Source organism: Pseudorca crassidens, chromosome 12 (assembly GCF_039906515.1).
Source record: "Pseudorca crassidens isolate mPseCra1 chromosome 12, mPseCra1.hap1, whole genome shotgun sequence".
NCBI classification, from domain to species: Eukaryota; Metazoa; Chordata; class Mammalia; order Artiodactyla; family Delphinidae; genus Pseudorca; species Pseudorca crassidens.
This window is the reverse complement of record NC_090307.1, coordinates 84,882,576-84,907,712: the sequence shown is the minus strand read 5'-3', so window position 1 is coordinate 84,907,712 and position 25,137 is coordinate 84,882,576. Positions and strand designations below refer to the sequence as shown.

The 25,137-nt window shown below is 40.3% G+C and overlaps 1 protein-coding gene and 1 non-coding gene across 6 annotated transcripts; both read left to right on the top strand.

Annotated features, from left to right (window-relative positions):
- The first annotated feature begins 1,269 nt into the window (after positions 1-1,269).
- ZCCHC8 (zinc finger CCHC-type containing 8) lies at positions 1,270-25,048 on the top strand. Of its 5 annotated transcripts, none has more exons than XM_067701004.1 (14): positions 1,270-1,629; positions 2,809-2,851; positions 5,400-5,474; positions 7,051-7,156; positions 8,367-8,441; positions 10,726-10,829; positions 10,950-11,015; positions 11,581-11,641; positions 12,114-12,256; positions 12,550-12,692; positions 15,639-15,760; positions 17,075-17,161; positions 17,455-17,572; positions 22,816-25,048. In XM_067701004.1, the coding sequence occupies exons 1-14, from the start codon at positions 1,431-1,433 to the stop codon at positions 23,592-23,594; spliced, it is 2,121 nt and encodes a 706-aa protein (XP_067557105.1). In that variant the 5' UTR covers positions 1,270-1,430; the 3' UTR covers positions 23,595-25,048. The 5 variants fall into 5 exon arrangements, with proteins under 5 accessions (XP_067557105.1, XP_067557101.1, XP_067557102.1 ...); XM_067701000.1 differs by having other exon boundaries at positions 1,532-1,622; positions 2,802-2,851; XM_067701001.1 differs by having other exon boundaries at positions 1,547-1,622; positions 2,802-2,851; positions 5,446-5,474.
- Positions 5,939-6,073, top strand: LOC137204271 (small nucleolar RNA SNORA9). The gene has a single exon (XR_010933506.1). It is a non-coding gene; the product is annotated as a small nucleolar RNA SNORA9 (small nucleolar RNA).
- Positions 25,049-25,137: the final 89 nt, after the last annotated feature.

Sequence of the window (25,137 nt, the reverse complement as noted above, 5' to 3'; positions counted from 1 at the left end):
CCCAAACCTGGTCAACATCAAATGATTTTTTTCTCTATCTCAAATGATCACTTATTTAACCAGTTTCTTAAGTCAGAATCCTGGCAAATAATTCACCACCCTTTTCTCTCATTCCCTATATACAACCCTTCAGTTATCGCTGTTGCTTTAATTTTATCTTTTAAATATTCTCTATTAAATATCAACTCTTCAGCACTATTGCCTCTACCCTAATCCAAGCTAACGTTTGTTGATCTTATTACAAAAATCAGTCTACTAGATTTGGAATTCTACGTTTGCTCCATCGCCAGTCCTTTTCCTATCATGCCATCAGGACCATCTTACCAAAATGAAAATTTGTGGGTCATAGACCCACCACTTGTTTAAAATGTTGAAATGACTTGCCAATTTGGGGGTGGAGACAATGTCCCTAATGTGGTGAGTACTTGCCTAATGTTCCAGCCTCATATTTCTCCACTCTGCCTTTTCGTTCTACACGCCATTTCTTCAGACTAGGACTCTTAATTCCACCCCCCATACTCACCACCAACTTTGCCCTCCTAACACTTCATAATTCAGTTCAAACCTCAGTTCTTCGATCCACTGACTCCCACAGAAATGTCAAATTTTTTACATATCCATTCCTGTTTTTATTTCACATATCTATTAATATGATGAATACCCATCAACATCCACTTTGACCCAAGAGCGGGAACATGTATGTTTATTTTTTGTTTTTTTCTTTTGCTAGCCTGTACCCTCTATGAAAGCAGGACCTTCTCTAGTTTGCTCACTCTTATACCCTCAGCTCCTATGACAGTGCCTGGCACATAGAACTCGGTAAATAAATGTTATTGAATGAGTGATTGAAGGAGAGAAATCACCAAAAGCTGCAACAGACAAGTCTAAAATAATCTAAGGTCAAGCTAGTTCTTCATGACAAAGTGAAACAAGCCCAGTAAACTGAAGTAGCTTCTCCAAGATCACAACGGTAGTCAGTGGCAAAACTGGAGTTCCTTATTCACCAGGATCTGTGATAAGCCGTACATCGTGCTCTGATTTTTTGCAGCCTTAAATGCGTAAGAGACAACTCATATTGTTGTAACACGTTCTGATGTAGTTCGGCTTTCTTCACGTTAAAAAGGACCAATCCCAGTATGCAATGCAAACAATGAGTTAACAGTCGATTAGAAACCCATATCCAGCATGCCTTGCTCCCGAGCAACCTCAGAAGTGGGTATGAGAGACACCACTGCATTCTGGGAGTTGTAGTCTCACAGGACTGGCCCGCCTATTATGCAGCTTCAGCGGCCTACGTTTGGAGGAAACCGTACTGGGTGGCTTAGGGCGGCCGGAGCCCTAGAGAGCGGTGCCGCCCAACAACCTTTGCCTTCGACCGGGGCGGGGGGGGGCCAGCTCCGCCTCTTCTCGTATCTTTCCCATAGCCCAAAATGGCGGCGGAGGTGGATTTTGGCGACCTAGAGCTGTTCGAGGCGTTTGACCACCTAGAGGAGTCGACTCCGAAACCAGTTCACACTCTCTTCAAGGACGACGACGGAGACGAGGAGGACGAGAATGGGGTCGGCGACGCAGAGCTGCGGGAGCGGCTTCGGCAGTACGAGGAAACCATCGAGCAGCTCCGCGTCGAGAATATCCTTCCCGCTCGCTGGGCCCTGTCACTGGGGAGTGTGGTGTGTGCCGTCCCCGGGAGGGTGCGGGCGGAAATTCCACGAGGCTGAGAATCGCGGGTTCGGGTTGCATAAGCTGTCCCCGAGGCCTCGGCGCGGACATCTCCCCTTCTGGGATCCGTATCCTGGACCTTATTCACTCCTCCCGCCCCCCAGTCTGGGGCAGGTTTTTAGCGTTATTCCGGACTCTTTCAACTGTTCAGTTGTAGACTCTTCACTTCTCTTCCCCTATTCGGAGTCACTATCCGATCTCCTTTTTTGGAGCCAAGCTAAAGTTATTGCAGTCACGCTGTAATTATGTTAGGAGATACCGGATGCTTAGACCTAGGCGCAGATGTGTCTTTAGGGCGGTGCAAAAGTTAGTGGTGCTAGGATGGGCAGTTGGGGGCGTTAAGGAGTCGAGGCATGCAGAGAGAAATGGTTAATTGCTTGATGAACTTCGGGGATTCATTTTAAAGTTCTTCCACTTTGAAGTAGCTTCCGTGGTTAAGGGCCATTGCAAACCCCTAGGGAAAACGCTCAAATAAGTTTCCGTTTGCCTTTAGTTACATGTTTACAACCTTTCTAGCAAGAAGTGTTACTATGTTTATTTCCATTCTTAGAGAATTTTTGGTATTTTTTTGTTTGTAATATACATGCAAGTAATTTTGGCTCAGGTAGTTTTTCTAGTGTAAAAACCCCTGAAAGTGGTTGGTAAATCATCTTTTAAGGTTTTCGAAGTCATTTTTTCATAATGCCGTTTTCCTCGACATTTTATTATGAAAAATTGCAAAATACAGAAAAGTTGAAAGGATTTTACAGTGAACATTCATAGATTCCATCCTAGATTCTTCAGGTCTTAACAGTCTGTTACGCTGCATAACATTTTTGGTTTAGTCTGTTAGTCTCTTTGAACTACGTGCCCCTGCCTTAGAAATACCGTGTTGGAAGGGATGAAAACTCTATTTTAGTTTTTAGATCCACATACCTAGCCCTGCAACAAAACAGGAGGTCAGTAAGTGTGTCATCCTCAAAATATTTGTCTTTTAACGTATATAACATATGTTTATAACAGTGACACCAAAAGTGAGGTTAGTAGTTGAATTTTATGATCTTTGTATTTCTATTTAATGAGGGCTTATACTCCTTAACAAGTAATAACATCAAGAACTTAAAAGAAAATTGAACATTCTGACTCGACCAAGGTATGAGATCTTGAATTTGCACCATAATGTCCTTTATTTTTTATCCTGACATTAATATTTAATCACAGGTGTGGGTTTTTTTTGCAAAAAGGGTGTTTAGGATTTTTGTACCATTTTGTACTCAAGAAATCATAGTAATGATCCTTTATTTTTAATTTGTGAGGGTAAAATTTGAATTCTCACAACTGTATTAAACTTTGAAAACTGACTTATTGGGTGAAAATACGTGTGAAAGACAATTCAGAAGTTTTTGACTTAATGTTCAGAACAGGCAAGTTATCAACCTAGCTGTTGCTATTCGGTGAACATTTCTGGTAAGTTAGAATTCAGATTACGGTATTAATCTAGCTGAAGATTTATTTATACAATTAAAATGTGTTCATAAATAGAAATAATGCAAGATGCAGCATTTTAGAAGAGATGGTAGTTGCTTTTGAAAAAAGTACAGTGAGTAAATTTGCATTCAGGCATCTGATTTTAATAGAAGATTAAATGTTGATATTTTGTAATTAAATTTACTCAGTAGTCACTAAATTAAAATATTTCCTAAAGTACAAATTTATTACACGGAATGGTATGTTAAGGCTTTCAGAATATGGGGTACACTGATGCAGTTTCACATGGAATTTTTTGTCCCTGGTACCAGCTGAATTAACTGGCTACACTGGTGACTAAAACTTTAAAATTTTAGAATTTAACATATTTAGAATTTAGACATATTTCAGAATATGTCTAAAGAATAACTTCTCTATGCCCTACTTTCCTTCCTCTATGTGAGCACACTTTGTAGATCTACACTTATTTTTGGTTAGGTAGTAAACATATTGAATGTAACTAGGATTCTTAAAAAAAATCACAATTTTTATATATGTAAAAATATTTAGACAAGCATATGCTTTGTAATAGAGTTGTTCATTTAAACATTAAATATTTATTTATAAGGGGGTTATAATCACCTGAATTCAAATGATTACAGCATCATAGGCTTTGCCAATTTATAAGAAGCAAGCATTAGTATCCTGAAAAAGGAAAATATATATATATATATATTTTTTTTAATTGGTGCCCTCCACATTGTCAGACTGACAAAGCTTTCTACAGAACACCAAGGAAGAAAAAAATAAAATTATTTAGATAAAACTGTACCCTACATCTCTTGATTTAACCCTTATTTTTGGAACTTTCATGATCAGAAGTGTCTCTTCTTTTTATCCAGTAAACATTGTGGGGCGTTTTTTTTTTTTTTTTCTGTTTTTTCTTTATATGATGAAAATTTTCAAACGAACAGAAAGTGGAAAGAATAGTACAGTTAATACCCATATTTTCATCACTTAGATTTAACAATATTTTGCCATATTTCCTTCTTCTAATTCCATATACATATTTTACCCCAGATATTTCAGCATGTATTTTTTTTTCTAAAGATTTTCATGTTACCACAACACCATGATCACGCCTAATAACTGGCACGATTTCCTTAATAACATTCCCAGCCAGATTCAGATTTCCCCAATTGAATGTCTTTATTGCTGATTTCTCAAACTGAACTCCAGTCAAGGGTCATGCAATTGCATGTAGTTTTTAGAAACATGATGTATTTTTTAAAACTGAAGTTTGTGCAAATTGAAGCAAGTTTCTGGGTGTCTTCATATTTAATTTTATTTCTCTACTTGATGTGGGCAATTCCACATACAGATTGATTTATTTCACGTGCTGTACAGGTAGAAGGATTTGAGGCAGGTGTGGAGGAATCAGATTCATCTGCTCCCAGGTTACCAAAGGGATATATAGCAGATTTCCAGGCTGCAGTCTAGTTCTGTTTTTTGCAGTATTTGAAAGTCAAATTCAGGAATGAGATACTTTTTACATCTCTACTTTAAAATTTTGGATTTGAGCTACTTAGTGCAGTGTGCTCTGCCCTCCAGAAAGAGTCTACCCATTTATTTATAGTGTTTCAATTTCCCATATATTTCCAAGCCAAATTCACTGATTCTTTCAGAAATATATTCTTGTAACCTGCTTTATTCAATTCCTCCCTCCCCTCAATTTGTAAACAAACAGCCATTGGGTAGAGAAGGTTTTCGGTTGAAAGATTAACTGTAGCTTTTAATTTTTTTTTTTTTTTTTTTGCGGTACGTGGGCCTCTGACCGCTGCGGCCTCTCCCATTGCGGAGCAACAGGCTCCGGACGCACAGGCTCAGCGGCCATGGCTCATGGGCGCAGCCGCTCCGCGGCATGTGGGATCTTCCCGGACCAGGGCACGAACCTGTGTCCCCTGCATCGGCAGGCGGACTCTCAACCACTGCGCCCCCAGGGAAGCCCAGTTTTTAATTTTTTTATGGAATATTTTTAAAAATATGTAATGTAAAAGATACCCCTAAAAACTGTTAAAGTGGGAAAAACCGGAGTTCTTTGTGGTTCTTGATCTTATTTGTAAAATATTCTATGATCTTTGGTACTTAAGAATTATAAAGAGTCAGTGTTTATATATACATATGCAAGTTTTACTTTAATGTCTTCTAAGAATATGTTTTAACTTCTGTTTTAGTGGAATATTGGTGAACAATACTAAATTAGATGGACCTTTATTTCAGATTCTATTTATGAACAATGTTATTTCAAAGTAAGTAATTTTCCCTTTCCTAAATATTATGAGCTGATGTATTTATGATACAATGTCTTCTATAAATATGCTGTTCTCATTTTTACTTTATATACCATCTTTATTCTTTTACTTGAAATTTATGGAATCATGATAAAAGTGAGGACATTAGGGTCATATAAACCTGAATTTGAAGCTGGACTCCTCTACGTTCTATATCTGTGAACCTGGACAGGTCACTGACCCTCTCTGCGTATCAGTTTCATCACTGGAAAACAGGACACTAATAGTAACTACCTCTTAAGTAGCTAAATGAGCACCTGTAAGAGCCCAATAAATAGCCTCAAATAAAAGTCACCGCTACCACCATAAATAATCTTAACCATTTCTCTGCCACAGTCAGGGAACTAAGTTTTCCCTGTTGGCTATCTTCAAAGCTTACCCACGTGCTTTTTTTTTTTCTTTTTAATAGCAAAACTAGACCTTTGCAAGCCTTCCAGCATGTTTGGGTCTAGGATGACTCAGTGCATTCCTGCAGTGCTTGCTAGAATGTTCTGACATGGTTTGAGGCCTTGACCTGTCCCTTCCTCAGAGCATGGTCATAGACATTTCAGACACCTGCTTGCCCCCTTCGGTGTCACTTAATCATATTGTTATCTTAGGTGCCGGGCAAGGGAAAGGGACCGTACATAGGGTGGCAGGGGGTTACCTGTGTGGCAGGTCCGTTGGCTACTTCAGCTCAGCAGAAGCAGAACCTGAGGCTCTGGGAGGGTGGAGCAGCCTGTGGTGAGCACAGGAGCAGCACGGTGCCGGGCACGCGGGGCTCCAGTGCCGCTGTCACCGTCCGAATCAGCCTCTAACTCAAGCCCTTGGCAGTCTTAATGTCTGCACTGCTCACCTGGCGTTGTGCCTGCAGAAATCTTACAATGTCAGAGCTAACGGGACCTGATGGATCAAGTCTGTAAGGAGGAGGTTGGCTCTTTTGGCCCCTCCTGAACCGAGCACTGAAGAATATTTGATGAACGTGGTTCTTGACCTGGAAAGCTGGGGAAAATAGACCTCAGTCGTTTTTCTTGCATTGCATTTTGGTCTTTTTTTCTCCAGTGTAATATTTACATAGGTGTTTCCTTATATGTGCAGAGAGGGTGTCTGGGAGGAGGATGTGGGATAGCTGAATGCACTGATTATCTCTGTGTTGCAGAAATAAGGGGCTGAGAGACAGGGTAGGAAGGGAGCTTTTCATTATGTAACTCACCCTTTTAGTTCTTTTGAATTTTGAACCATTTACTATATATTCAAAAATTAAGTATGTAAAATTTATAAATAAAATCCATTTAGTCTTTGCATAAGTATTTGCCAGCTGTTACAGCCTAGGCACTGTGTTAGGTTATTGTAATCATTTTATTAACTTGACAACAATGTATATATTTTTCCTAAGGAATAGATTCCTGAGTGTTACAAAGAGTCAGCAATTTGATAAACTCTGAAAAACAAAATAACAAAATTTACACATGACATCTTCTAAAAATGCATAAAACTCAATCAAGTCAATGTTTTACTCTGTCTGGGTTCTGACCATTTTGTCCTCTTTATGCAGGCAATATCATCAAGAAATAGAGGAATTTGTATCAAATTTAGTAAAAAGATTTGAGGAACAGCAGAAAAATGATGTGGAAAAGACTTCCTTTAATCTTTTGCCCCAGGTATTTCAAACTTAAGAGACTTTAAGATTAGTAGGTTATGCTTTTCACTGCCAGTTGTTAGGCTCCAGGGATCCTCTTGAATCAAAACCAGAATGACTGTTGAGATTGACTCTTCACCTCCCATCCTGCAGCCGGGCTTCCTTCTCCACAGTCTGACCAGCGCAGCCACAGGGTTTTCTTTTGGATCACGGGTGCTTTTCTCAGGGAGTCATATTCACACCTGGCTGCACTCAAAACTGAAGCCTTTTTATTTTCCATTCCCTGACTTGGACACGTGGTTTGGGGCAGAAAATTAATTTTAGGTCAGAAAAAAAAATCTCTGTTTCTGGGGTTTATAAAAGATGGATTCTTTTTATCTGAAATGAACAGGTTCATATGCCATCCTTTCTTTCCCTTCTACTTGTTTTAAAAATCAACAGCATGCCCAAAGAAATCTGAGAGATTCCACTCTGAATATTAGGGCATGAGTTTACCTTAAGAAAATCAGAATTATGATTTCTGGGCTTTTTTTTTTTTAATTAAAAATTAAGGTAAGTAGGTCTCTCAAATAAGGATCTTTAGCTGTTTATCCTCAGAGGTTGGAGAATGGAGTATTCTAATTAATTAAATTTTTTGTTTATCACCTTTAGTTTTCACCTATCAGATATAATTTTTAAAGATTCATGGAACAAAATATATTTAACAATAAAAACCATACTAAAAAAAAAACCCAAAACATATTGAATATTATTTAATATTTGATTCAGGAAACACTTCAGAATTTTGTAGTGGCTTGAGGTCTGTAAGGGTTGTAATACAGTATTGACCAGTAATATCAAATTATATATTATTTTAATCTTTGATTATCTGATTTCAAGGTAAAGTCTGTCTTGTCAGTTTAAGTGTTGAAAGTTCCATAATTAATATTTTTTAACACAGAAGTCATAGTGTAAAAATAATTTTTAAAAAGTCATAGTGTATGTTAATGTTCCAGAAGATACTATCTTTTATATATCTTTTTAACTTTCCCACTTGGGAGATTTCTTTCATAAACATTCCTACCTAGCTTAACTTCTCAACTCACCCTAATTATGACAACAATGAATTCAAAATTTTATATACCTTAATGGTATGTATTAGAAAATAAAGTGTGTTCAGATGGCTAATACTTGAAATTGAAAGTTGTTAAAAATTGGTTACCTTTTGTAACATGTGTTTCTCTTTGTGTTAGCCTTCCAGTGTTATGCTAGAAGAGGACCATAAAGTAGAAGAATCCAGTGCTGTTAACAATAAGGAAGCTTTTAGTGTAAGTTTGGACATTTAAGTTTTGAATTCTGCAGATATGTTTCCTATCCTATGTCCACTGGGTGACATTTAAATGATAAAGTGGTATAGGCATATGTCGTCAGATGATCACACATTCTTTCATTAAATTTGTTGTAAACAACAGTGTAGGCTTCAGCCTCTAAATACCATAGTTTGCTTTTTAATAACTATTTCATTGTGGCCTGGGGGCACAATATATATACTTCGGAGGACTTTATTTTTCTCTTGACTATCCTCTCTGTTCATCTTCTTTCCTTTCTTTCTTTTTCTTTTTTTAATAGATTGGTTTTTTTTAGAGCAGTTTTATGTTCACTGAAAAATGGAGTGGAAAGTATAGAGATTTGCCATGTATCCTCTGCCCCCAGACATTCATAGCCTCCCCCACTATCCACAGCCCCTACCAGGTGGTACATTTGTTACAATTGATGAACCTACATTGACACATTATTATCACCCAGAGTCCATGGTTTACATTAAGGTTCATTCTTGGTGGTGTACATTCTGTGAATTTGCACAAATTTATAATGATATGCATCTACCATGAGACTGTCATACAGAGTAGTTTCACCGCCCTAAAAATTCTCTTTATTCCACCTATTCATCCCTCTCTCCCACCTCTACTCATTTTTAAGAACTTGGATGAAGATATAGAAAGCATGCTTATGGAACTTAGAGATGGGTGAAGCTGAGAGGGATATATAGCTAATATAACAGGTGGCAGATAGGAAGTGTTAAATGTGGACAGACTACAATAGTGGGTGAAAAACAGAAGACGATTTACAGGGATGAACCTACATTTAGCCCTTTCAGTACCTATGCAAAATTCAGCAGTGTCAGTGCAGTGTAGTGGTGTGATTTTGCAACTTAAAAATTTTTAAAGAAGATGATGTAATCCTGGATTCCATTAAAGGAAGACTAGTTTTCATGTTCATGGAGTATTGTGTCCCATTGATGTACCACTATTTAGACTAAATTAATAAGTGCAGAATCCCCCATTTCCAGGCAGGTGCCACTTTAAATCCCAGAACCTTAGAATTTAAAAGGGAAATGAAGTTATCTAATTCAAATTCAGGAATCTTTCTTTAAAGTGTCCTTAGAGCAGTTTGCTCTTTTTTTGAGTCTTTCCAGTAACTTGGAATTCACTTTTTTAAAAAATGAGACAAACCACTTCATTCTTCACACCTGTGATAGATTTTTACACTCTCTAAAAGTTGGGCTGAAATGTGCTTCTTGTACTCAATCCAATCACTGGTCCTAGTTCTTCCACTTGACATTTATAGGGTGATCTAAAACGATACCTTTGCAAATATCAGCCTTTATCACATTTGTAGAGATGTGTACATACCTTGTAAATCTTTTCAGTAAGATCTGTGGGCTCTTCATCATCCCAGCACCCCCATGTCTTTAAAATTGTGGAAAACTGAAAATAGATTGGATATAGATGACTTTAAGGTGTTAGTAATTTTCTTAAGCATGACAGTGGTATTGTGATTTGTAGAATGTTCTTATTCTTAGAAAGCTCATACTGAAGTATTTAGGGGTGCAGTGTCATGAATAGAGTCTGTAGCTGGTTATGTGTGGAAGCTAGAACCTGGGAAGGAAGTTATTGTATTAATCTCGAGCTGGAGAAAATAGTGACTTAGACTAAGATGATAGTGGTGTCGACTTACTTTTTAAAAATGGCTCAGTAAAAAGTGTGTGTGTGTGTGTGTGTGTGTGTGTGTGTGTGTGTGTGTGTGTGTAGAGATGTGCACACAAAAATGTCAGTTAACAATTGTTGAATCTAGTTGGAGGGTACATGGGTGTTCCTTGTACCATTTTTTTCAACTTTTCTGTAGGAAATTGTTCCCAAAAATTGGAAGGAAAGGAAAAGAGTGATTGGGAGGAAAGGAAGTGGAAACAATGACTATATAGATATAGACAACTGTCTGAGGATCTTGCTGCAAAAGGAAGCAAAGAAATGGGAAATTGGAGGGAATATAAGAGTTGTTGAAAAGTTTTTGTTTTTTAAGTCTGGAGAAAGTGCAACTGATAGTAGTGATCCAACAGGAAAAATTCAGTGATCTAGGCAACAGAGGGGAATTCAGTGATGGAGATCTTACTTACACATCAGAATATGGCTCCTTTAACTAGGGAGTTGATTATTATTTCTAATAATTTCATCCAGAAATAAATTGTTAAAACAATTAATCATAGTCTTACATTATTTAATGTCTTTTTTTTTTCTGCTTAAATAGCAATATTTTTTGACTTGTTTTCTGCAGGTTGTAGGAAGTGTCCTGTATTTTACTAATTTTTGCCTTGATAAATTGGGGCAACCGCTACTAAATGAAAACCCTCAGCTTACGGAAGGATGGGAAATACCCAAGTATCCTACATAGTGAATGAAGATCTTTATGCATCTTGCCATTAAGTTCACCTTTAAAAAAAAAAAAAAAACCAAATTTTGCAGACTATGATAACTATTCCTTAATAAAACTCACTAAAGGTACCAGCAAGTCTTCAGCCACATTGTTTCTCTAGAAGGGCAAGAAATACAAGTAAAGGCAAAAAGGTTTGTGTGGGGAGTTGCTTTTGTTTTCTTCTTCTTTTTTAACCAAAACCATGAACTCTTTTAGCTTGAAAAGTTAATATTCTTTATTGCTAGCTTACGATAAATAAACAGATTAAACTAGAATTTCAATATATAGACATGTTAAATGTTTAAGTCAGTTATATATTCATTGGTTCACTCCTGATGTGCCTGGGTGGGTGGAAAGGTATAATTACTGCTGTCAGTTTGATTGCTGTCTTATAACCATCTACCCCTTTCCACGTTACCTAAAGGAAAATATGATAATCTGTTTGCCTTGGTTCTTCTATTATTAGCCACTGACAAAACTCAGAGGTAACAGATCAGTCAGGAACACAAGGGTTCTTGGTTAAAAGACTTGGTCAAAAGTACTGTTTGTTTAAATCACTAAGCACAAGAAGTGAAAGTGTACTCATTTTTGCAGATAATAATTGGCGATCTACATGCTTTCTTGTCTCTGATACACATTGCTGTCATACAGAATTTTGTTGATTTGCTTTTATATTTCTATTTACGTTATGAAAATCTTTGTTTTTTGACCAAATAGGCCAAAGCCTCACTGTTTCAATTGTGGTTCTGAAGAGCATCAAATGAAAGATTGCCCAATGGTAAATTTTTCTCATATAAAAAAAAATCTTTGAACCAGAGCTTTCTAATGTTTTCAATACATCTGTGGCATTGTGTGATGTGAAGAAACTTCCTGTCTTTCCCATAGTCCTTGATTTTGAAATCTTTCCAAATTTATACGTAAGTTTTAAAGATTAGATTTTAAAAAAATAATAATTTATTACAGTACTCTGTATTTGAGATGAATAAAACATTATGAGTGTTCATTTTTAGACAACTTATTTTCAAAACTTTATTTTATGTTATGATAGTACCAAGGTAATACGAAATTAAGGGACTGCTTCTCTTCTTTGCTTATTTTCCTAAAGTATCCACTCTTTTATACCTGTCCCTTATGCATTAACACTGAAATAATCTGTGTGCTTGACCTAGAAAAAGTGCTTATATTTATTCAATTTCTGAAGTATTTCTAAACTGCTCGATACCATTCTTTCCGAACACATTACGATTTAGCCTCGGAATGCTGCTCGAATAAGTGAGAAGAGAAAAGAGTATATGGATGCCTGTGGTGAGACAAGCAGTCAGAATTTTCAGCAGCGATACCATGCAGAAGAAGTAGAAGAAAGATTTGGAAGATTCAAGCCAGGAGTTATCAGGTACCTCTGTCATTTTACCATAGAATGTCATTTCTGCTTCCCCACTATATGGAACGTTCTGTGGATCTTCAGGGTAATAATCAAGATATAAGTAAGTGTTCTCTAGCAAGGCTCTCTATAATGTACATCAATTAATCCAAAAAGATTTATTGGAATTTTAACTATGTGTTTGATAGGCACCGTGCCACAGGCGTGTAATATAAGACACAGAAGAGTTTTAAAATATCAGACCAGTATGTATTTTCATCCAAACAAGAATACAGTATTTTTCTTCCTCTTTTATTTTTACTCAGTGAGGAACTTCAGGATGCGCTGGGTGTGACGGACAAGAGTCTTCCACCTTTTATATATCGAATGCGCCAGCTAGGATACCCACCAGGCTGGCTCAAAGAGGCCGAACTAGAGACCTCAGGGCTTGCACTCTATGATGGAAAAGGTATAGTATGTTCAGTTAGATAAGTCAGCTTAAGTGTTCTATCTTTTTCTTTTTTAATTAAAGAATCACAGTAAAATAGGGTGGGAATGGCTGGCTTATTTAGTGTGTGCTGAGTTAACTAAAAAATATCTTGATGGTGTTTCCCTTGTTTTACAAGGAAGGAGCTAAAACTTCAGTGAGAGTTATCAGATGGTTATCTGGACTTGCCCAGTGACTACCTAGCAAGGTATTGGTTCTCCAGCTAGACCTCATAAGCTCTTGCCTTTCTCAGTAATGGCAACAGAAATATATCCATCTCTGCCAGGAGACCTATAAAAATTAGAATAAATAAACCCTCCTATGATCTAGAACTTCTCTTAGGTACCTCCTCTAGAAAAATAGTCACACGTGCGCACAAGGAAATGTATGTATATAAAGATACTTTTTAACATTGACTATGATAGTGAAAAATTAAAAGCAACATTAAGGCCCTAAAGGAGAATGGCTAAGTAAACCGTGGTAGATCTGGGGGGTGGAATCCCTGTGGTATTTTTAAAAATGGAGTAAATCCATGGAGCTAACGTGGCAAAATCCCTATGCAATACTGAGTTTAAAAGGCAAGTTTCTGGATGACTTAATATTATGATACCATTGATCTTAAATTTAAAAAAAAAACCCCACATGGATGAAACAATGCTCTATATTTTCTATGAGGAGTTATGTTTGTAAAAGATATTTTTGAAAGCTCTTAACCAAGAACCACCTAGATTTCAGGGTTTGGACTCATAGAGGCCTTCCCTGACCACTTTATTTAAAGGTATCTCTCCCGGGCTTCCCTGGTGGCGCAGTGGTTGAGAGTCCGCCTGCCGATGCAGGGGATGCGGGTTCGTGCCCCGGTCCGGGAAGATCCCTCATGCCGCGAAGCAGCTGGGCCCGTGAGCCATGGCCGCTGAGCCTGCGCGTCCGGAGCCTGTGCTCCGCAACGGGAGAGGCCACAACAGTGAGAGGCCCGCGTACCGCAAAAATAAATAAATAAATAAATAAATAGATGTGTCTCTCCCATGTTTACCCACCTGTTCTGCCAGTCTTTATCACTTTACCCTGTTTGTTTTCTTCATGCCCTGTCACAATTTGTATCTATTTATTTTTCATGTAGCACAGTGCCTGGCATCTGGTGGATAGTAAATAACTTTTTATATAAAAAATTTTTAAAGTCCTAACCAATATACAGCAAAATCAACAGTGGTTATCCCTGAGAATGAAAACAGGATTGGGCTTAAGATTTTAGTATTCTCTCTAATGCTGTACATTTTTTAAAAATCAGAGTGTTTCTAGATATTACTTAGGTAATTAAAAATAAAAATAAAAAATTTAGGGACTTCCCCGGCAGTCCAGTGGTTAAGACTCTGCACTTCCACTGCAGTGGGTGCAGTTTTGATCCCTGGTCAGGGAACTAAGGTCCCACATGCCGCGCAGCACAGCCAAAATAAATTAATTAATTAATTAAACAAAAGCTAAATAAAAAATTTACCAACCCCCCCCCCACCTCAAGTGGTACCAAAGAATATTTAGCACAGCCTTTTTAAAAAAATTTTTATTTAAATTTTATTTTTTTATTTTTGGCTGCGTTGGGTCTTTGTTGCTGTGTGTGGGCTTTCTCTAGTTGTGGTGAGCGGGGGCTACTCTTCATTGCGGTGCGCGGGCTTCTCATTGCGATGGCTTCTCTTGTTGCGGAGCACAGGCTCTAGGCACGCAGACTTCAGTAGTTGTGACTTGCGGTCTCAGCAGTTGTGGCTCGCGGGCTCTAGAGCACAGGCTCAGTAGTTGTGGTGCACGGGCTTAGTTGCTCTGTGGCATGTGGGATCTTCCCGGACCAGGGCTCAAACCCTTGTCCCCTGCATTGGCAGGTGGATTCTTAACCACTGTGCCACCAGGGAAGCCCCAGCACAACCTTTTAATATATCCCCAAGTCATGCTGACATTCAAATTATCATTGCTCCTGCCACTCTGTAGGTGCTTGCATTTCTGTTTTCTCTCTCTCTCTCTCTCTCTCTCTCTCTCTCTCTCTCTCTCTTTCTCTTTCTCTCTTTATTTGTTTGAATAGAGATTCTTTGGACAAAAGATTGTAGATCATTGAGAGCCTCTTAAATCTCTTTTAATCTGTAAGTTCCCTTTCTGGTTTTTAACAAAACTCTGTATTTTGTCCTTTTGAGTTTTCGAGATTTTGCTGGTGCATCCCCATGGTGTTATTTTATCATGTTTCTCTGTCCCTCTGTTTCCTGTGAATTGTAGTGGAATCAGTCATTGGTGATCATTGCCTATATCTATCTGTTAATGACGGGTGACATACTGGTTATATTCTTATTCTTTCATTACTTGGCTTCTTATCCTGAAAACTTATATAAAGAGAAACTTCTCATCAACTATTTGTTTTCCTTAGGTATATAGACAAGGCAAAATAAAATGTTCGATTTATTTAGTACTTTTCAAAATAATGAAGTGGTTCCTAAGTATCCTTCAAAAACGATTCTCATCTGTAAAGTGGTTTTAATAGTATGTACCTCTTAGTGTTGTTATGAAGATTAAGCAAATGAATACTTGTAAACTGTTTAAAGCACTATCTGAAAAGAAAACACTAGCTCATACACAGTGACCATTATATAAATGTTTATTAAATAAAGAATTGGAAGAGGATTAGGCAAATCAAAGACCAGTGCAAAACAGACTTTTCAAATAACTCATGGAAGAACTAAAGTTTCCAAGATTTTAAATGTTTATTTTTATCAAAATAATATGTCCATGTTGTTTAAAAATTCTAATCTAATGGTTCAGACAAATTATAATTAAAGCTATTCTCGGAATAATTCTGTGGTCATGAATCTAAGCACTTTCCAGGTCTGCTTTTGGTCTGGAGAGGGATTTATATGGGCATCTAGCAATATTAAGCTTTTTGATGGTCTGTAATAGATGGTGCTGATGGAGAAACAGAAGCTGGAGAAGTACAACAAAATAAAAGTGTCACTTACGATCTCTCGAAATTGGTAAACTATCCAGGTTTTAATATATCTACTCCCAGAGGAATTCCAGATGTAAGTGTGTTGTTTTTTTATTCTTCTGGGATGTGACATTATTTAAGTAGATTGTTCAAAATGTTAGCTTATGTAGCAATTACTGTTCCATAAAGAAGTAAATGTGTTACTTTTGTGTTTAATTTTTTAATTTCCTTTATGTTGATTAGAATATTAAGTGAAATCTTGAATTCATCAAAAAGAAAACCCACAGTTTTTTCCAATTTTATGCCCTAAGAAAAGGAGCTAAAATAGAATGGTGAGATTCTATAAATCTAAAACTATTCTAAAATTAAAAGATTATTTTTTTTAAATATGGGATGGTTTGAAGCAGTGTTATAAGTTTTACAGAATTAATTGGGAAGTAAATTTCTGCCTTTAATAAATCTAAGTATTACTATAACTTTTTCCTACTCTTCCCTCTTCACCCCCTCCCCAAAGTAAAATTTCTCCTATACAAGAAAGGTTTGCTACACTTAATCTTTTCCAACTTTCATCTTAGGTTTCAGGCTTTAACAACTAACTATAGTAGTGGTGATGGTGGTGGGGTATTTTAATAAAAATGCATTCTAGGTGTTCTTAGGGACTGGGCTTCAGAGAAACAGCCAAAGGTCTGAACTTACAGTCTAGTGAACAGATACGAAGACGTGTGTAATTAATCAAGGGCTGAGTTGCATGTACAGACCATCAGTCCCTCTGGAAGTGGGTCCAAGTACCAGCCCACATCAGAATCTCCTTGGGGTGTGCATTAGAAATGTACATTCTTGAGCACCGCCCCTGCCCCCCCTTAGACTTAACTTAGTCCCTGGAATCTATAGGTTTCACAAGAGCCCAAAGTGATTTCTATTGAGAACCACTGTTGAATGTGTTACTGGCCATAAGAGAGAAACGAGTGATGTTGAACCTTAAAGATTATTGCTCAGTTTGGAAAGGGAAAGAACAGAAGATAGAAAAATCAGCATGAGTGAGCGAGTTAGGAAAAGGGAACAGTTAACAGTCCTGTGAACAGTGCTGGTGCGGGAGCCAGCCAGGCCGAATGAGAGTCTGTGTCATTAATGCCTGTAACTTCTTCTTGTAGTAGGTAGAACCTTCTTGGGCCAAGCGATTTTGTCAAGTAGTCTTTTAGTGTTCGGTCCTGATCATTTTGCAGGCAGAGTTGTTTTTTTTTTCCCCTTCAATGCTCCATTATTTTCATTAATTTCCCCAAAAAGGAAAAGTCACATATGAAGCAGAAATGTAATTTGAGACCTCCACCTTACCTCCTGTCAGCAGACTATTCAAAGCATGACGTTTTCCAAATACATACTTATTTTTCTCTTCTCTTTTCATCATTAGGAATGGAGGATGTTTGGTTCCATACCAATGCAGGCATGTCAGCAGAAAGACGTGTTTGCCAATTACCTAACTTCTAACTTCCAAGCGGTAAATAGATTTTCAGAGTGTGGTTTATAAACATGTATCGCAAAAAAAAAAAAAAACATGTATCGCGTCTATCTGAGGAATTTTGTAACTCATTAGGCATCTTATTGCCTTTTCTCGCTTTGGATATAAAGCACTCTGTGTTTTCTGATGAATCCAAAGGAAAAAGGTAACTGCCTTCACCAGTTACCTGGACTTAGCTCCAGATTGGTTTTCTGCATCATATTTAAGTGAAGGGATGGGGTTCAATTCTTTGTGGACCCGCCTAACTTGTGTTCAGTTTGGTTCTCCGTTAGCCGAGCGTGAGGTCCAGCAGCAAGAGGTCTTCGTCTCTGCCCAGGCCTAGTAGCCCAAAGAAGCAGAAGAAGGAAGGCAGCTTGGCAGCCTCGCCCGCTGACATGGAGCTTGACTCGGGTAGGTTTCATCCTGTGGTTTTGATTTCTTTAGAAAGTAGGGTGAATTTGTACGCTCCTGAGTTCCATAAGAAAGAGGAAGCTCTTTATGAGCACTAACTTTTCTTTTATCCTCGGATATCAGAGCATCTCCACTCTTGCTGATCAAAGCTTGGTGTGAGAGCCAGCTGGGCAGCCGACTGGGTACCTGAGCTAGACAGACCTACCCACCCAGTCCCAGTGGTTCTGGACCTGGACCGGCCCCTCTGGTGGGCAGTGCTTTGAGACAAGCAGTGGAACATGCTCCCCTTTGGCAGCTCCCGAGAGGAAGAAGGGCAGAGCTAAGTCAAGCTTTCTCAGATACTCTTCCCAAGTGTGTAAATCCACTAAGTCCCTCCTCCCTCCAGGAAAGAGAAACCAGGAGGAAAGTCCGTCCTCTCAGAAACCCAGGAGGGAACAAAGGCCTTGCCCTCTGATACTCCCCCAGCCTTTTGTTCTCTGAACCCTCTGGGTTTACCGTGGAACCTGTGGTCAAGCAGGGTTGTGACGGTCCTTTTCAGCAGATCAGTAGTTATCAGGACAGTCATGCTCCCACCTTTCTGAGTCCCCGCTTACCCCACTCCTTTGGGTTTCCCCTTGGGACTACTGATGAGTAGTTTAGATTTTGCCCCCAGAAGGCTCTGGAATGGATCAGAATGTTGTGTTAATTGAATAAACTCCAAGTCCACTCTGAACCTAAGATGAAAACTCACCCCTTGTTCCGTTGCCCGTCACAAACCACGCCCCTCTACTCTGGCCCCATGTAGCATGTCGGATGTTCTGAAAGTGAAATGAAATGGCAACATTGGGGTAAAATGCATACAGATGCTCTAGTACTAAGAGGCCAGCAATGTAAATTGCCTCAAATTTGAACGGAGACCTCCCCACCCCGAGTACCCATTTTCAGATTCCCGGGGCCATGCCACACGGCACGTGGGATCTTAGTTCCCCGACCAGAGGTTGAACATGTGCCCCCTGCAGTGGAAGCACGGAGTCCTAACCACTGGACTGCCGGGAAGCCGCACCCAGGGAGAATTTAAAGGTTGCAGATAAATTACCTTAAATCCCCAAATTGAATGATTTTGCACTAGCAACTTCAAAGTCCAAAATTAAAGCCTCCAAACCATTTTCCCCGATTTTTTATTCTGCTTGTTCTCACCATAGGAGTCTTGATACCTGAGTAAAGTTCACAACCTGGACGTTTAGCACCTACAGCCCTACTTCAATATCTAGTCTCACTTTTAACAAGGCCAAAGAGTTCATAGGAAACAGAATTACAGCCTTTGCCACATACCTATGAAATTTTGAAAGCAAGCAATTCCCCAAAATCCATAAGCAGTTGTCCCAGACAATTACATTTCCAGAGCCCAGCACTTCCCAGTGTTATCAAAGGCCACAGCCAAGATTTCTGAGTAAGGGCAAAAATCTTGGTTTCTCTCTCTCTCTTAGTGCCAGTCATCTGACTCCACCACCTGGGAACTTAGGTTGGAAGAAATTTCCCCATAAGAAGAGAATTTTGGTTTTAGGCACTTAGAGTACCTCTGAGGAAAAGACACCGAGCTTGGTATTTTGAACCCTTTGGGATGTAGTTGCTTTCTCTCGAGGTTTGGGAATTTGCGGTGGTGGCAGGTCCGTAACTAGGTCCACACACTACGTGCAGGCACTTTCAGCCCTGTGCTGGGAGCTGCTGCTTCTGTTTCTTGTGAGGGAATTTCTGAGGCCTAGGAAACCTTCCTCTTAAGGGAAGTTTCTCTCTGTTTGTCTGTCTGTCTCTTTCTTTCTCTTTCATATATAATTAACCAATCAAGAGCCAGCCTGAGCCCATGTGATGAAGTGAGACTCAAGAATACAAGTTTAGGGGCTTCCCTGGTGGTGCAGTGGTTGAGAGTCCACCTGCTGATGCAGGGGACACAGGTTTGTGCCCCGGTGCCGGAAGATCCCATGTGCCGCGGAGCGGCTGGGCCCGTGAGCCATGGCCGCTGAGCCTGCGCGTCCGGAGCCTGTGCTCCGCAACGGGAGAGGCTGCAACAGTGAGAGGCCCGCGCACCGCAAAAAAAAAAAAAAAAAAAAAGAATCCAAGTTTAGTGCCTCCACATTTCTTCCGTGGCTCTCAGTCCACAGTGGAATTTGGGGCAGAAGATCTAGTGCTAGTTTTTGCCTAACTCACCCTGGGATAAACAGTTTAATTAGAACCTCTTTAGTTCTCTGTAAGACAGACAGAACCTTTGCAGAACAAAGATAATTTACCCTGGGTGCCTAAAAGGCCTGAAATGCCTTCTTTCCACACTATATATCTGATCTCTGCCTCGGCCACACTTCCTGAGGACTCAGCTGGGCCCCTACCCCGAAGCCTGTGCCTTAGTTCGCTAGATCCCCCTCGCCCTGCAGTCTGTAAGTGAATTATTTCGTCAGTTGTGCCTGCTTCCGAGCCTCTGCTGCCATCTGCTGAGGCTTCTGCCTGCCCGCACACATTTGTTAAATGTAGTTCAAGGTCCCAGACCACCTGCTAAAGGCTCCTCTGGTCGCAGCCATCAGCAGAGGCAACTGGTTTTGTTTACAAGCGCCTGCCTCTGTGCAGAAGCTTAAGTAAGCCTCTGCCTTTTTAGAAACAGCAGCACCTCTAAAAGGAGCCACCATAACGTGCACTCACCTGCTGAGGACAAAGAACCCCGTGACAAGAGCTTTCTTACCCAAGCCACAGACGTAAAAGATGGGCCAGTGCCAGGATCAGAACACTCTGACCACGTGTAAAGCTCAAGGCCTCGAGCCACATGTCTTGACCTCCATGTGTCTTCCCACCCCCAGTCCATCCTTCTGTTTGTTAAAACATGTTGTTTTCCATGTTCCCTCTCAGCACAATGAATGTCAGGGTCTTTGAGGGGGTGAATAGCAACCCCCTTCCGTACCCTCGTTCTGAACAACTTAAGTGATCATTCAGTGAATAGTAACAGATCAAATTATCGAGGCCAGTTATAGGGCTGCTTCGTGAAAGGGCCGAGAGGGTCTGCTAACTGAACTGGGTTGGTTTATGGACACCCTGGTAAATGGTCCTAAAGGCAGGCCCTTCCCACCCCAGAACCACCGCAAATCCCCCTGTCACCAGCTTCTTCCTGCCCTGCAGGGGCGGAACTCTGTAAGACGTAGTAATTCGAGTGACTTTTGTCGGCAGCTCATTCCCAAGAAGAAGAAACAGTGAGTCAGTCTAATTGCCATTTTCCTGTGGAAAATTTTATTAACAAATCATGTGTTATAAGTGAAATGGATTCCATATTGCAAACCTGTGGGTAGAGTGATTCAGCTTGGAACTGTGAAGTATAACTACCTGAACGTCCTGTTCCCATTTAGCATTCTTATGTTAATAGTGTTTATTGTGATATTTTGTGAAAAATGAAACTTGGGTTAAACTGTTTAGTTATGTTTTATTCTTAAAAGCACAAAATACATACGTTGTCAAGTAGTTCACTAGCTTTGCCATCCCTTCTCCCTGCCAGCTGCTCCTCTGTGCTCTCTGCTGTAGCCGGCAGCACCCGTGCTCTCGCAGCTCCCGAGACTGAGAGATGCCATTCGTCTGCAGCCGCATCCACCCGTAATGGTGGCTTTCCGTTTCTAGCCAGTTACCGAAATCTAAACACTGTCTCAGAAATTGCCTCTTCGTTCAGGCTTTTTTCTCTCACCTGATTGCTCTTGGCGCCCTTATAACTGATTTTTTTTTTAATCCTTCCTTTCAGCTTTTTTATCCATTCTTTGCTCTTCTGATTGAGTTAACGTCTTAAACTCTGAGTGACAGTGTATTACCCTCCTCACAGATCTTATTGCCTGTACAATAAAGTTCAGGCTGGTTTTGCATAGGCTTTAGGATTCTGTGTGATGCAGTTGACTTTTCCAAAGTTTTTAAACACATAGTGTGTTTCAGACTCCTCTGCTAGACCCCGAGGCCAGGAAGATTAATAAGACACAAGTGCTACCCTTAGTTACGGCTCTCTGTCGCCTAGGATTGCAGATGTGTAAACATCATTTTAATATAAATGTGGTGGCCTGTAGTGATAGATACAGAGGTTAGTATCACAGAGCTGGTCACCAACTGTAATAGTGGCACCAAGGAAAAACAGCAGCCGTGCTGGATAAAGTCATAGCCTCTTCCCAAGAATGCCTTCGAGCTGCATCTTGAGGGATGGATTCCGAGATTTACCAGGGCCATGAGAAGGGTTAGGGCATTTGAGACAGTGAGAAATGCAAATACAGAAGCACGAAGCATCACGGCACATTGGTCCAACAACAGTGTGACAGCAGGAGTCTTTTAAACCAGGCAGTAAGAAATGACATGGTGGAAATAGGCAAATTCTTGGTTGTGAGAGCCTCTAAGGCCCAGAGGAGATCGGACGTCTTCCTGTAGGTGATGGGAAGGCACTAAAGAGTTTCTCATGAGATGGAAGTGTTATTAGGACCAGATTTGTGTTTTAGAAAGACTGATAGTTTGGAGGATGAATATAAGGAAGAAGAGTCCAGAGGCAGGAAGGACTCGTATTCCTGACAAACGGTAGTGGCCCCAAATAACGCAGCACCTATGACAGGCTGCAGGAAAGGGTGGGCCCCAGAGAGCCAAGGACCTGGCGTGGGCAGAAGGAAAGGGGGAGGACTGTCTGATGACGAGCAGGTTTCAGTTTTGGAGACTTCAGCAAGATGCCACCGGTGGTGCTATTAGCGAGCTTAGCAAATAGGGGAAGAGTGTGACTTTTAGGGAAAGATCCTCTGTTTTGGACAGGTCAGATCTGTTGTGTCTGTGGGACGTACAGGTAGTGAAGGCCAGTGACCAGTTGGCTGCATGAACGCACAGTTCAGGCGAGCAGACTAGACTGAGGGTACAGAATTGGGAGATAAGCCAGGGACCTTCCCACCCTGCCAGCTCCACTTCGTATCCTTCTGCCTCCACCCACTCTGGAGTGTAGGCAGCTGAAGTGCCAGCCCAGTTTCCTGCAGTGTTCAAGTTTTCCCTCCGTTAAAGTTCCCGGCGCCAGAGACCCCGACCTTTCCCCTGCAGATGTTCTTTTCAGGTGGATTGAGGACATTCAGTGATGGTCATGGTATCTGAGGATCCAGTTTGCCCCTCTTAAGCCAGTAATTTTGGCCAGTGAACCTCTGGATTCACCTGAGTTCAAATAATAAGTGTTCGTAAAACCAAATAAATGCTATATGACAACTCAAAGTTTCTCAACGTCCTCATTTCAGATGCAGAGGTCCCGCACGGGTCCCCGAGCAGTGAAACTTTTCAGTTTCAGCCCCCGCTGCCCCCTGGCACTCCTCCGCTCCCCCGGAGCACCCCTCCACCCATCTTCACGCCTCCGCTGCCCAAGGGCACCCCGCCACTCACTCCCAGTGACTCACCCCAGACCAGAACGGCATCTGTGACTATGGACGAGGACGCACTGACTCTGGAGGAACTTGAAGAACAGCAGAGGCGGATCTGGGCGGCCCTCGAGCAGGCCGAGAGCGTAAACAGTGATTCTGATATTCCTGTTGACACACCTTTAACCGGGAATTCGGTTGCCTCTTCACCTTGCCCGAATGAGCCTGACCTCCCTGTCCCAGAGGGAAAAACATCTGAAAAGCAGATGTCAGATGAGGCTGAGGTACCAGACACCAGTACAGAGAAGTCGGAAGTTGAACAAACCTCGAGTCCAGATTCTGAGGCTGCCTTGCCTGGCCAGAAAGAAGAGGAAGAGCCGGCTCAGGTAGACTCTAAAGGTGCTCTTGACAGCGGCAGGGTCGAGTCAGACTGTGAGGTCAAGAATGGAGGCAGCAGCCCGAAGCTCCTTCAGGCGGACGCCAGTCCTGGAACAGCCACTAAAATCCATAGCCCTGTCCCTGACATGAGCAAGTTTGCAACCGGAATAACGCCATTTGAATTCGAGAACATGGCGGAATCTACTGGAATGTACCTCAGGATAAGAAACTTGTTAAAGAACTCGCCCCGAAACCAGCAAAAAAACAAGAAGGCTTCTGAATAAACTGCTTTTGACATAGCACCAAGAGCTATTTAATTATAACTGTGCATTCTGGTAATTAGTACTAAGTGGACAGGTAAAATTATTTTCCTGTTTGTCCCTCCCATGTTAAAAGAAGTCTATCTAGGGCTTCCCTGGTGGCACAGCGGTTGAGAGTCCGCCTGCCGATGCAGGGGACGTGGGTTCGTGTCCCGGTCCGGGAAGATCCCACGTGCCGCGGAGCGGCTGGGCCCGTGAGCCTTGGCCGCTGAGCCTGCGCGTCCAGAGCCTGTGCTCCGCAGCGGGAGAGGCCGCAACAGTGAGAGAGGCCCGCATACCGCAAAAAAAAAAAAAAAAAAAAAAAAAGTCTATCTAAGGCTTAATTGTGGTCTGAAGTCAGGCCTCTTTTAAAGAACAGAAAGACTGAGCTTGCTGGTTTACTATATTTTATTCTTGCTGATAAAACCGTGGGGGGTGGGACGTAGGTAGGAGCTGGTTTAGAGATAGTCTGTTAAGGTTTATACTATTTTTGGATTGTGTCTGTCAAGAGTGATGGTTTTTATCTGTCTTTTGTACATTGTTTTCCCTTTCTACATTTTGCTAATTATCCTGTATGTAAGTTTAATATATCACTTTTTAAAAGAAAAAATTCTAACCATTTAAAGTTCCTATTTCAACCGTGTGAACCAAACGAGAAAATCAGGGATGAGCAGCTTTATCCCATTTCGGGTACTTTTGTAAGTGATTTACATGCATCAGTTTTAATAACACTTTTACTTTTTTGTAACTTCATTCTTCATATAAGCTTGCTATACAGGTATGTTCATCTTTGTGTACAAAGGTTTAATAAATTAGCTTTCATATACATAATCGGAGACTTTGAATACAAAAAAATGATTCACAGTTAAATAAGTATATACAACCTTGTAAGTTTGGAAGTAAATTTTGTGGTTGCAAAAATTAGTGGCAGCAAAGGAAATAAAGAAATTACAAGTTTGGGTATTTTCGGTGGATTTCAGCCTTAAATATAGAAACAGCAGGACCTTTTAAAGTAATCATTTTGAAAAAGATAAATGGAGGGCAGCTAGCCTTTGTACAAAAATAATTTTCTAGATTTGAATCCTATGATAATTGTTAAAAACAAAAAGTAGACGTAAAAAATTGTGTTTAATTGTCAGATATATCAGATAGAGCTGAAACTATGTTTTTTGTCTTTATGTGGAATGCCATTACATCTTTATACTCAAGTCCATGAAAATAAACATTTAGATGATCTTGAATGATTCCTGTTAGGTAGCGTTATTCTCCTCACAGGCCAGCAGAGGGAGCAAAATATAACCATTTCAGATTCGGTTTTCATTTTGGGAACTTGAGAAACCAAATTAACTGGGAAGAAAAATTATATGAAAGAGAGAAATTTATTTTCAAGGCCCTCACAGAATGTGCTAGAAATTGAATAAAATGTTTAATACTTTTGGCTTTTTTCTCTGAGTCGAAGTCCATAATAACACTGATCTTTTTCAATAGTTTACGTAGTGCTTTTACGTACATTATCTCACTCAACGTT